Here is a 13,660-nt window from a genome sequence, read left to right as displayed (position 1 = left end):
CCAGATCTTGATTTTTAGATGAAACATATTTATTTGAATCAAACCTTCTGGTGTGGTCTCCGTTATTGCATGCATTTCTCGTCTCAGTGGATGCGTGTGCTGTGTAGTCACTTAACACCTAAGCTTTCGGGCGCCTACCTGCTTAAGCCAAGCTACTCCCCAGGGAACTGGCGAACCCCAGTTCTTACAGAGGGCATGCTCCTGCTGTTCTTGCTAATCAGGGCACACAGGTTCAAAGCTGTCCCCACTGTGCGTTCGCCCAGGCTGACGGAATCATGGTGGCAGAATGGCTTGAGCAGAATGGCGGTGGTTATGAGTAGGGAGCTGAGGATTAGCAGTGTTGCTAAGCATAGGGAAGCATCTCCAGTGGTGGCAGCAATAAGCCAAGATGGCACCTGCTTATAACTGCAGGCCGAGGGAGCCAAGCGTAAAATGGCACATGGTACCATTCTACCATGAAAGACCCAGCTGGCATTAAGGCACTACTGTCATGAATCAGACTGCCACAACACTTTACAGTATCTTTTTTCCGGTAGGGATTCATCCTTACTTCCATTGACTTTTCCTCTTTTTGGCTTTTGATCCTTCTCCTGTTCGTTCCAGTGAAGCATCTTCATTGAGACATTTCGTGGCTCTATTTATTCTGATGAAAATGTCCCTACTGGTTAGGACTGTTTTGAATACAGATGTATCTTACATTAACCTCACCTTCTGTTGTTTTTTTGCCTCTTGTTTTTTTTCTACTAACTAGTGGTTATTTTTCAGAGGCACTGGTGAGTCAACGTGGTTACATTTATGTACCAGCACCTTGGATTGTCCTTACCTCAGGGCTTTAAAGTAAGAAGTCAAGGAGAAAACTTAATGCCCCTTCTCCCCCATGACAACAGAATATGGAGCAAATACATTCATCACAATTTCTGCTGCTTATAGAATAAGAAAGGTAACATAAATGTATTTCACAAAATAGAGTCTACCAATTCTGTTATATATTTGGTGTTTAGGGAATAAGAAATCAACCAATCATATGTTGTTCTCTTTTCAATCGTAAAATAAGCAGTTTGTAAACAAAAAGCAAAATCAGATTATTTCATTTATTTTATCGTAACTGGGTTTTATAAAATTTTTCATTTGAAAGATTCAGGCAAGACCTGACTTTGCTGTTCGGGCTGGGCTGGTCCCATGAGGCACAAGGTCAAGACTGATTTGCATATAGCTGGGTCTGAACTGAGGTGGTGAAGTGAGCTATAGAACGATGATGGATTCAACCTAGATCTGTGACTGGGGATTTCAGCGCTCCGTCCATCATCTCTTTGTGTTTGCAACATTCTTTTTCCACAGAAGCATTTCACTTGTTCTCAAAAGAAATAAAATAGGTTACCTTTTTTCTCCTCAGGCGTTTCAAATTCGTTTTGCTCCACCTCTGGCGCTTCGTCGCTAGTCACATGTCCAGCGGAAAAAACTGGAAAGAGAGAGGCGAACGATTGAGCAATGGGGGCACAAGAGAAGCATGTACCATATTAATAGAATGTGATATGCTGATTTCATTTGGTAGCACTCAGATGAACCTAGGTGCCACTCATTAGGCTCAACGAGGGACCACTCTTTTACCCTCCTATACTTCCTATGATAGATTAACTGTTTTGGAGAGCCAGAGTATGAGGAATGCCCATAAGGAGGAGGAGCAGGCAGGGAGTATGTATAATTTAGAGAATGGACTTGCCAACAAGTGCATTCTGTAACGAGTGGAGGTGGTCACTCAACCACCCAAGAGTTGCAAACTGCCCAGCATAATGTTGGGTTCATTTGAAGCACATTCATACATGGATATCCTGAAACACAATCTGGTGGGATATTAACCTGCAAAGAACAAATTATGCCAGAAATTGGATAAAGATATTAAAGCATAAATACATTTCTCCTGCACTGGCAAGTTTGATTGATTCACATGCTTCTGAATAATTCTCCTTTGTTATGCTAAGGCAATGGGGAGTTGTTAAAGTGTTAATGTTTATGAAGTTGTGTTATGTTATGTTACAGGTCTGACATTTATTAAGTGGTTGTACACCCAAGGAGTTTCTTGGTGCCAGCAAGAGAATAACTGATGGATTGAGTAATCAAGATTTAAAAAACCTAAAGAGTTTTTAGCTTGTGAAACACATCAGCACATTATATCATGTATACACCATATACTAAAAAAAAGCTACTCTGAATTGAGAGTTTGGCAAAATTATACAAACCAGTGAAAAAAGGGTACTACGTCTCCAACCAACACAACACTGTAGGTGGCTTGCCGTAAGAAAAAGCTGCCTCACAAATGGTACCATAAAGAACTGATACCACAAGAAACAACAGTCATGATTCCTCACAAATTGTGAAATGCAGAAAAAAAAGTAGGTAAATCTACTCCAGAAGACAGGTAATGTCTATCCGACAGTACCACATATATCAAAAACATCATAGGAAGAAGAAAAGCTTACTATAAAGTAAACAAACAAAATCATCCTATTATAAAAGTGTCTCACCTGGTATCAAGACTTTTATGGGTGATTGGCGGCCTTGTCGGGGACCAAAACTGCCTGACATCTAGGACATATTGTCTGAGGTCAAGGACAACAAGCCATCAAGTTGACCCAACCCGTGCATCACAAACCTTTTGGCTGCCAATTTACAGCACCACAATATGGAGCAGGGATAGGAATTGCCTGCAGTTGAAGTAATAGTTATGCCTTCACCAGACACTGCTCCTTTGCCATAAAGGAAGAATTCACAAGCAAATAGGATTCAAAGAATGCAAAGCATATATTCTGAGCCAGACCAACGCTTCAACTTGCTGAAGTCCCCCGTAGAACACATCAGCCTACAACTGGCATAACAATATGTCTCTAAAGAAACACTGAAGAAGAAAGCCATGCATACTGAACTGCTTCGAAGAAGCATGTGACAGATTCGCTTCCATACAGGAAGTCACCTCTCTTAGTTATTATTATTATTATTATAGGCTTTTATAGCGCGCTCTGTTACTAAGAAAATAGTATCCTGGCGCGAAAAGGGGGAGAGAAAAGGTAGAGGGAGATCCTATGCAGTGATGTTAAAAAGATAGGTCTTCAGTCCTTTCTTAGTGATAGCCTCTTGAGCAGAAAGCTCATCCTAAGAGGCCAGGGAACAAAAGGCCAGATGTAGGTGGCTCATTACCGGTCGGTAACGGCCGAAATTAACGAATTTCGGCCGTTACTGACCGGTAATGGGCTTTTCTTATGTAGGGGGCCGAAATTAAGGATTCGGTAATTTACTGAATCGGTAATTTAACGCCTCTACTGCGCCCGCGATTTTGCGGAAGTGTGGCACTTCCACAAAACGGGCGGGGCCGCGTCGGCCATTCACCGACGGCAGCACCAGCGAGGTAGCGTTGCCGTCGGCCAGCATGGAAGGGGTTAAGGAATCGGTAAATTACCGATTTCTTAAATACCGATTCGGTAAATTACCGAATTCCTAATGTAGGGAGCACTTAAATGAGTGTTTATCCCATGTTAGGATTCGTTATTTACCACCAACTACAAGTTGGTGGTAAATAACGAAAACCCACCAAAAAGCAATTTAATGCAAATTGCTTCAGTGCCATGTTGCAGACATACATGCCCTTATGGCATGTATGTCTGCAACATGTGCACCCATAAACAATTGAGGGGTGCAACAGGGTGTCAAAGTGACACCCTGCCACCCTTCAATGTTTTCCCCCTTTTACCGAATCAGTATTTACCGATTCGGTAATTGACATTTATTCCTATGGGCCTCCAGGCCCATAGGAATGAATGGCAATTACCGAATCGGTAAATACCGATTCGGTAAATACCGAATCTTAACGATTCGGTAATTTTTACCGATTTTTTAGCTACATAGCATTTACCGATTCATAAATACCGAATCGGTAAAATTCGGTATTTACGAATCGGTAAATACTATTTACCTACATGAGGCCCAAAGTCATCTAAATCAATACACAATAAAAAAGAAAATGGTACTGAGGTTATAACCAAGGCTCCTCACCGGAATACACGTGGTAGAACTGAAACCGGAACTGGACAAATATAGCATCCTAATAAGGTCACTCCTTGACCAACAAAATCATATATCTCAAGCCTAGGGACAAGCAAAGCAACATAGTGACAGAAAATGCAGGACTATGGCTCTGTAGTTCTCCGTCTTCCATGGTCTTAACGCCGCATCTGCCTGATCACCAAAAAGATGGGCACCATCAAATGATATGTCGGCCAAAGCCGACTGGGCAGCTTCCGAAAAGCCAGAAGATGCCAACCAAGCATGATGCCACTGCAGGTGCCATGGTACAACCCACAGAATCCGTTGTGTCTATGCCACACCTTATGGTAAACCTAGCAGCCTGCTGACCATCTGAAATCAAATTGTCTACCTCAGCACCGGAGGTTATCTGGAAGAGATGGGAGCATGTTCTATAAAGAATTAATAAAGCATAGGAAAAACGCCCTAGCACAAAAGATGTGTTGGGGCTCTCAATGCTAAGCTGGCTGAAGCAAATTTGTGCTTACCACGAGCATAACAACCCCCAGAATCCTTACCCATTGGAGTCTTAGAAGTAGAATCTACATCCTGAGAAGACGTAGCAGCCTGAGTCAGGAGGCCACAAGTGGAAAGATGTCTATGCAAACAAACTGGGTCCCCAGGTGCAGGCAAATGCCTATGTGCAATATCACGGTCCACGGAGACCCCGACTCAGGCTTGGCCCAATTACCTAAAAAAATCTCAAATAGGGCCACACTATACGGAAAAACAGGCTCTTCTCTCGTCTGTCCCTGGCAAAGAATTTCAAACAAAGGGTCTGTAGACCTCTGCACCGTGAGTAGTGACAGGTCTAAAACTGTAGCCACTTTCCTCAGCATGTCTGCTAAGGAGGAACTTGCCTCCGTGGCAAGACTAGGGGGAAGAAAGCAACCCCAAGGCTGGCAAAGAATCCAGCCCACTAGCCTCACCAAGAGCTGTAAACCAGCTCTTCTCCACCTGAAACACATTGGCGTCGAAAATGGGCTAAAAAAGTCCTGCCTCAGTCGATACAACTGGACCTCCCATTGCCTCTTCCTGAAACTACAACCCCCTCAGGTTGCATAGTCGACTCCGCTTCCGATGCTGCATGATGCGGAACAGGCACCATCATGAAGTCTACTGGGGAGGAGAGGCGCCTTCGACCGCCGACGTCAATGTTTGAATCAGTTGGTCAAAGACCAGAGTCGTAGGCAAAGATCCCGAAGGACTGTGAGCCTGTGCCAAAGCGATGCCAGCTGACTGGCCGAGATCCATCGACTCCGATGGCCCAACCGTCATCGAGGATAATTCCTCCAACGGTGCCCCACTCACCTACTTGGGCCCTAGAGGTGCTCCAGAGAGAGATGGGGTCACAAAGATGAGGTGTAAGGAATCATAATATTCCCTCATCAGAGCCATCAATGCTCCGGCTCCCGGAAACAAGGGGAGATGGGGTGCGGAGTTGTGTACTGCTTCTTCAGCAGACGAGCAGGAGGAGCCATGGGAGATGGAGTCTGCAAGCAGCGAAGTCCGAGAATGCCGCAACTTCAACCGTCCCTTACCTTTCGAGTTCCCTGGAGAACTACGTCCTCCAGATCAGTTTCAGCTCCTAGATTGACCTCGCAAATGCTCTTCCCAGGACGAAGACCGAGGCTGGAAAGTCAACTTCAAAAGGCGCTACTTCAACGACTTCGGTTTTAGTTTCTGGCAGGAACTACAATCTTCGGCATCGTGGTGCTCACCTAAACACCACATACAAATTGTATGCTGGTCCATCACCGACATATGTCGGCTACAAGACCCACAAGGTTTGAAACCTGTCGACGCTAGACAAAGGTACACTGTTCCACCAACACCAGGTGCCAAAGTAGGTCCCAAAAAATCGACCTGAGGAACCGCTTCTCCGGATCCATGTTATAGCGAGGAAAAGAAGAAACTGACGTTCACGCAGAGGTTCTGCTGAAACATTTACAGATCCACACTGGCTCATTGGTCGGAGAGCGCAGTTAGATGGCTTTGAGTTCCAGGTGATTGATATATATGCTCTTTTGGAGAGAAGACCACTTTCCTTGAATTTGCAGGTTCTGTAGATGACCGCCCCAGCTCTCCAGGGAGGCATTCGTAGTCATTGCAAATTGTGGTATTTGAGGTAAGAACGTGAGGTCCTCTGACGGGTGGAAGGTCTGGGACCACCAGGCTAGAGCTTCCATCATGCCTGTGTTAAGATCACCAGGCCCTGAATGATTCTTTTGTTTGAATCGATTGTTTTTGTAGCTGTTCCGGTAAGGCTGTCATTTCAAGAGCCCGTTCATACAGCCTACGTTGCTTGTCTTGGGATAGAAAGTCTTTGGCTTGGACAATATTTACTGTTGCAGCCAAGAACAGGATGGAGGAGTTGATGATCTTTGATAATTCATAACGAGACATGGTTTGTGAAACAACTTTAGGCAAGCCTCTGTGGCCTTGGATGCCTGAAATGCTGTTGGTGCTTTTATCAACCAGGTGTCAAAGAAGGTGAATACCCGATGACCTCCTTCCTGATAAAAGCTGCCACAGAGCTAGGCAGTAGGTACAAATGCAGGAAGCTGATCTGAAGCTAAATGGGAGATCTTTGATGGAAGGGTGGGAATGTGGAAGTATAAATCCAGTAAATTTAGAGCTGTCATGTGGTGTCGCAGAGGTTGTACTGGAGAAGTATAGATCCCATGAATAACATACACAAATGCTGAGGCACACAAAACATCGTAGCATAGGTAGTATCATAGATAGTAGTCAGAGTGAGTCCATCAGATATTTCTTATTCTTTTATTTTCTTCTTGTTTTCAAATGTTCAAATACAAAAAAACAATGGCAGCTGACACGTGTTTCATCCAGCAGGACTTTTTCGAGGCTGCAAATTATTTAAATGCAATTAAAATCTTTCAGTATACAATAGAAAGTACAGTTAAGAATATATCATTGATGCAATGTCCTCTTGGAAAAGGTCCAAATTAGCTAATCACTCCCCAAAAAAGTGCAATACGTGCGAGAAAGACATCCTGTGATGTCGCTCTAATGTGCGGAGTAGATCACCAAAGAGAAGAAAAACACCATTATCATGCTCAAGTACAAAGATGAAACAAGTGTGGAAGATGGATAATAAGTTAGGAGAGAGAGTCTTAGGTCCCCAAGAAGAGTGTGCTCAGATTCATTCTAAGTATTTAGCAGGTATAGGCATGCTACGCGGAAAAGGCCAATTTCTGGATCTATTCCTTACCTAAAAACCAACAGTATATGTACCCGGTATCACCGTAGTACAGTGTACCGGATGTATAGGAAAGACACACAAAGTCTGCGATTAACAAAAATAGAAAATTTGGGCATGAAGCCTATACCAATAGAAAATTTGGGCATGAAGCCAATACCAATACCGCAGGCAGCCAAAGTCTATAGGTCAATCTAAAGGGAACTGTCCTAATCCTCTGAAGAAGCCCAGATCAATTATAGAGAGCTTCCTCCTCTAGGTTCTCAAGATTCCAGAATCAAAGTGTACAGCATAAATGTCTTATGGATAGTGAATAGTATGACCCGCCTTTTTTATCGCGAGTTCCTGTACCTAGACAGTAAAGACAAACATCTATGAGATACCGGCCCATAGCATTAAAGTATCAGTGGTTAAATTGGACAATCCTCCATTTAAGGTATAAGGGGCGGACCTGTATGTAAACTTCACAGCCAGAAGATCCCAAATTACAATTATATATGGAAGCCTGCACCAAAGTTATATCCGTATCTGAATAATGAAGAGAAATAAGTGTGTCTGTGGCTGACATGTAATGCACAGAATCACTATTTTTGACATGTAGTCCCATGCAGCCCCCATAAGCTACTTCAAGTGAAAACTGACCCGCATAAAATTCAATAGTGACGGTGACACCTCGCTCTTCCAACTGAGGTTGGCGCTCTCCTATGCCTGAAACAAGAGGAGGAGAATGACCCACAACTGCAAATAGGTCCCATGAATACTTTTGTCTACTCCACCAGGGAGGAGGGAGGGTTGCTCATGACCTTCAAGGAAATTCCCCTACGAGAGAACTGGAGTTACACGTGAGAAACTATTCCTTCTCTCATTGGGGATTTCCATGTATAGTCATATGTGTTGAATAGAGTAGCAAGCCCATCCCTACTTAAAGCGGTGGAGAAGACAGAGAGTAAACTACAGTAGCCGTTTAAGCAAATAGATTTCTGAGGGAGGTCTGCCCAACTTGAGCATCTGTCCTAGCATCAGGGTCTAGCCAGTATGCAGTATGTCTTGTAGCTGCCTTGGAAATCTCCACAATGGGGATATTCCTCATTAGGGCAGCAGTGGCTGCTTTACACATAGTGGAATGTGCTTTAGGTTTGGCAGCAATTGGTTTATTAGCATTCTGATAGCATAACAGGATGCAAGAAACAATTAATCTTGAAATGGATGGTTTGGAAGTTGCTAGACCTGTATGGATCAGACCATAATAAAAAAATAATTGGTATGATCAGCAGATGTCTTATGTTTTATCAAGAGAAAACCTTAAAACTCTCCTTACATCTATGGAATTAACTGTTCCCTCAGCTGGAGTAGAGGGGTTTGAAAGAATGTGGGTAAATAAATGGTTTAGTTAACATGGAAATTGGAAATAATCTTAGGAAGGAATTTCGGATGAGTCCTCATAACCACTTTGGAAAAGTCGAAGACTGTGTATGTTTGTGAGAACATAATGCTAGGATCGTGCTAACCCTGTGTGCTGATGTTATTACTACAAGGAAATGAGAGATGCCTTGTGTATGGCCTTGAAGGGGTCCTGCATAAGGCGTGGAAGGACTAAATTAAGCTCTCATGGAGGGGAAGGGCGCCTATCGGGAGGAAAAACTTTTTTCAATCCCTCTAAGAAATCCTTGATGACAGCGATTAAAAAAAAAAGAAAAGGGGTTTGTGAAGGACATTTCCTGTATGCAGAAAAAGCTGCCAAGTGAACTTTTATGGAAGAGAATTGCAGGTCAGATTTTTCATGATGTAATAAGTATGGCAAGTTGTAGGATCCACACTTTTGGATGAACACCAGATGCACAATCTCTTCCACCTCAAGGCATATGCTGACCGGGTGGACAGTTGCATAGCCTCCTTTAGGATCTCCATGCAGTCTTGTGGCAGGTTCAAATGTCCATATTGCACTAGCTCAGGAGCAATGCAGCCAAATTCAAGAAGGATAGATTGGGTGTACCATCTGGCCTCCAAATTTCACCTGGTTGGACTGTTCCCACGAGGCACAGGGTCAGACTGATTTGCATATGGCCATGTCTGAACTGGGATGGCAGAGTGGGCTAAAGAACGGTGATGGATTAAACCCAGATCAGTTGACTGGGGGTGAGTGCTTGTATTGTCAATGCTCCGTCCATCCCCACCTTTGGTTTTGCTTTGTTCGCCATAAGTTGGCAGGGTATGCTCAGACGTGAGTCCCTTGCTCACTTTGCCACTGGATTCAAGCAAGCTGGGCTGAAGACGGCTGTAATGCCAGAAACCGGTCCTCGGAAGCTTGTTTCTGGTCCAGGGAAGGCATGGCTTGGCAGTTCGGGCTGGACTGTTCCCATGAGGCACAGGGTCAGACTGATTTGCATATGGCCATGTCTGAACTGGGGTGGCAGAGTGGGCTAAAGAACGGTGATGGATTAAACCCAGATCAGTTGACTGGGGGTGAGTGCTTGTATTGTCAACGCTCCGTCCATCCCCACCTTTTGTTTTGCTTTGTTCGCCATAAGTTGGCAGGGTATGCTCAGACGTGAGTCCCTTGCTCACTTTGCTACTGGATTTAAGCAAGCCGGGCTGAAGACGGCTGTAATGCCAGAAACCAGTCTTCGGAAGCTTGTTTCCGGTCCATGGAAGGCATGGCTTGGCAGTTTGGGCTGGCCTGTTCCCATGAGGCACAGGGTCAGACTGATTTGCATATGGCCATGTCTGAACTGGGGTGGCAGAGTGGGCTAAAGAACGGTGATGGATTAAACCCAGATCAGTTGACTGGGGGTGAGTGCTTGTATTGTCAACGCTCCGTTCATCCCCACCTTTGGTTTTACTTTGTTCGCCATAAGTTGGCAGGGTATGCTCAGACGTGAGTCCCTTGCTCACTTTGCCACTGGATTCAAGCAAGCCGGGCTGAAGACGGCTGTAATGCCAGAAACCGGTCCTCGGAAGCTTGTTTCCAGTCCAGGGAAGGCATGGCTTGGCAGTTCGGGCTGGACTGTTCCCATGAGGCACAGGGTCAGACTGATTTGCATATGGCCATGTCTGAACTGGGGTGGCAGAGTGGGCTAAAGAACGGTGATGGATTAAACCCAGATCAGTTGACTGGGGGTGAGTGCTTGTATTGTCAATGCTCCGTCCATCCCCACCTTTGGTTTTGCTTTGTTCGCCATAAGTTGGCAGGGTATGCTCAGACGTGAGTCCCTTGCTCACTTTGCCACTGGATTCAAGCAAGCCGGGCTGAAGACGGCTGTAATGCCAGAAACCGGTCCTCGGAAGCTTGTTTCCGGTACAGGGAAGGCATGGCTTGGCAGTTCGGGCTGGACTGTTCCCATGAGGCACAGGGTCAGACTGATTTGCATATGGCCATGTCTGAACTGGGGTGGCAGAGTGGGCTAAAGAACGGTGATGGATTAAACCCAGATCAGTTGACTGGGGGTGAGTGCTTGTATTGTCAACGCTCCGTCCATCCCCACCTTTGGTTTTGCTTTGTTCGCCATAAGTTGGCAGGGTATGCTCAGACGTGAGTCCCTTGCTCACTTTGCTACTGGATTTAAGCAAGCCGGGCTGAAGACGGCTGTAATGCCAGAAACCGGTCCTCGGAAGCTTGTTTCCGGTCCATGGAAGGCATGGCTTGGCAGTTTGGGCTGGACTGTTCCCATGAGGCACAGGGTCAGACTGATTTGCATATGGCCATGTCTGAACTGGGGTGGCAGAGTGGGCTAAAGAACGGTGATGGATTAAACCCAGATCAGTTGACTGGGGGTGAGTGCTTGTATTGTCAACGCTCCGTTCATCCCCACCTTTGGTTTTGCTTTGTTCGCCATAAGTTGGCAGGGTATGCTCAGACGTGAGTCCCTTGCTCATTTTGCCACTGGATTCAAGCAAGCCCGGCTGAAGACGGCTGTAATGCCAGAAACCGGTCCTCGGAAGCTTGTTTCCGGTCCAGGGAAGGCATGGCATGGCAGTTCGGGCTGGACTGTTCCCATGAGGCACAGGGTCAGACTGATTTGCATATGGCCATGTCTGAACTGGGGAGGCAGAGTGGGCTAAAGAACGGTGATGGATTAAACCCAGATCAGTTGACTGGGGGTGAGTGCTTGTATTGTCAATGCTCCGTCCATCCCCACCTTTGGTTTTGCTTTGTTCGCCATAAGTTGGCAGGGTATGCTCAGACGTGAGTCCCTTGCTCACTTTGCCACTGGATTCAAGCAAGCCGGGCTGAAGACGGCTGTAATGCCAGAAACCGGTCCTCGGAAGCTTGTTTCCGGTACAGGGAAGGCATGGCTTGGCAGTTCGGGCTGGACTGTTCCCATGAGGCACAGGGTCAGCCTGATTTGCATATGGCCATGTCTGATCTGGGGTGGCAGAGTGGGCTAAAGAACGGTGATGGATTAAACCCAGATCAGTTGACTGGGAGTGAGTGCTTGTATTGTCAATGCTCCGTCCATCCCCACCTTTGGTTTTGCTCCAAATTTCACCAGCAGGTTTGTCTGCATGGGAGCTTGAGATGTGGATGCTGTGACCGGTGAAGCCGGTCCAGGAACCACCAATGACATGGTCCCTCTGAAGCTATGAGGATTATTTTGGCTTTGGAGTGGGGCAGTCTTGGAGAGGTCACATGTGGAGATGAGCATTTGTATTAAGGAAGATGCAGGAGGTCATTGAACTGAGTATGGATGAGACCGTCCTCACCTTGGGATGAGATGCTGTCATAAGAAAGAGACATTTCTGAAAGATCGATAAGCATCTCTCCTCCAAAGGACACACTTTTGCGGGGGCGTGGCTTGGCCACCAACAGGAATGGATGCGTGAGCACGAAGCTCCGTGCCCACCTCCCGTTTTATCCTGTATAATTTGGCCCTGCTGTCCCTAGAGGGCTGGACGTCACCACCTCCAGCCGCGCAGACCATGGGGAGCCGTCCGGTGTGGCGAGGGCCAACCTGCAGCTGTGAAACGCCGAACTGCCACGGAGTCCTTCTGTCGGGCGCCGGCCATCTTTTTGCGGCCTACACTGGAGAGCTCATCCCCGGCCTCGAGTACCCAGCTGGCCGGGCCGGAGTGCGAGAGGGCCGGCTCCAACTTGCGGCAGCAGCCGGTGTAACGGCGAACTCTGGAGTGAGGACACCGGAGGGGCGGCGGGTCTCGGAGCGGCCGTGATCCCAGCGGTGCCCTGAGGTGGCCCTGGTGGGCTGAAGAGGCGCTGCATTCTAGCGCTGCTCGGACCTCGAGGTGAGGTTGCGGGGCAACCTTACCTCGAGGTGTATCCTGGTACATGCGGAGTGGTATCCTGGTACATGCGGATACCACCGACAGCCCGTCAGCCCCTAGGCCCAGAGCGAGCGGCACGGTGGAGGAGACTGGTGGCAACGCGAAGGGGCCCCCATTGATGCCTTTATGGGGCAGCACTGCGCACCCACATGAGCTGGAGCACTTGGCCTGGCCTTGGCCGGGATTCTGCAGGGGCCTAACTGGCAGTGTTGATCGGCGGCCCGACCGCACGCGGTCCTCCCGGCTAACCCAGAGTGCCGGTAGTCACTGGATGCGGGAGTCGCGCGTTCTGCCCCATTATCCAAGTGGTGATCCCTGCAGCCCCGGTGGGGGAGTGGGACAACCTGATGGTGACCCTTGACAGCCCGCACACCAACAGCAAGAGACCCAGGGGCGCTGACGGAGGCCCACCTCTTCTGCCAAGGGATGCTATTGCTGGGAGGCAATCTTTGGGGCCCTGCATCCGGGCGGACACTGGTGTTGTGAATACTGGGACCCCGACTGCATAGCGTGGACCCACCTGCGCGGCTGGACGATAGCCTATAGCTCACCATCGCGCCAGAATTGCGACACTGCTACTGGATTAGGATTGGCTCACTCACGGGCACATCGGGGTCGTCTTTGCTTCTGTTCCTGGAAGCTCTGCGGGTCTTCTGGGGCCTGGAGCGGTCCGGCCATTCCCTGGGACACCCGACAAGCGGGGCCAGCTGTGGCCACCTGAAGGACATCCGGCGCGATAGCGTGGAATCTGCTGATGGGAAAGGCCCTATCGCCTCAGTGGTCAGAGGTACGAATTATTATTATAGAAGGTTGCTCCTGGCGAACCGGCCTTGGGGGTACGTTTGCGGACACAAGACCAGTGAACTGCATGAAAGTTGGTACGATGGGGAAACCGCGCCCGAAGACGGGCGCGTTGCCCCCTGACCCTGCGGCGGACCTACCCGGAGATCGGGAACTGGGCCTGTCCGAGGACCCCACAGCGGGACTACAGCAGCGCCAGATGGAACAGATCCTGAAGGCCATTGCCGACATGAGGGAGGCCCTTCATCATGACATCGCCCAGGTGTCCACGGGATTGGGACTCTT

At 47.6% G+C, this 13,660-nt stretch overlaps 1 protein-coding gene across 3 annotated transcripts in view; it reads right to left on the bottom strand.

The window, feature by feature from the left end:
- Nucleotides 1-13,660, bottom strand: part of NME9 (NME/NM23 family member 9) — a 697,622-nt gene that overhangs the window by 63,433 nt on the left and 620,529 nt on the right. For all 3 annotated transcript variants that reach the window (XM_078680514.1, XM_078680516.1, XM_078680515.1), the window contains exon 22: nucleotides 1,379-1,459. In XM_078680514.1, the coding sequence (XP_078536640.1) occupies nucleotides 1,379-1,459 (81 nt within the window). The remainder of the gene's footprint in view (nucleotides 1-1,378; nucleotides 1,460-13,660) is intronic.

Source organism: Lissotriton helveticus, chromosome 3_1, assembly GCF_964261635.1.
Source record: "Lissotriton helveticus chromosome 3_1, aLisHel1.1, whole genome shotgun sequence".
In the NCBI taxonomy this organism is placed as follows: Eukaryota; Metazoa; Chordata; class Amphibia; order Caudata; family Salamandridae; genus Lissotriton; species Lissotriton helveticus.
Note: the sequence above shows the minus strand (reverse complement) of the source record. Positions and strands in the feature narration are given on the sequence as shown.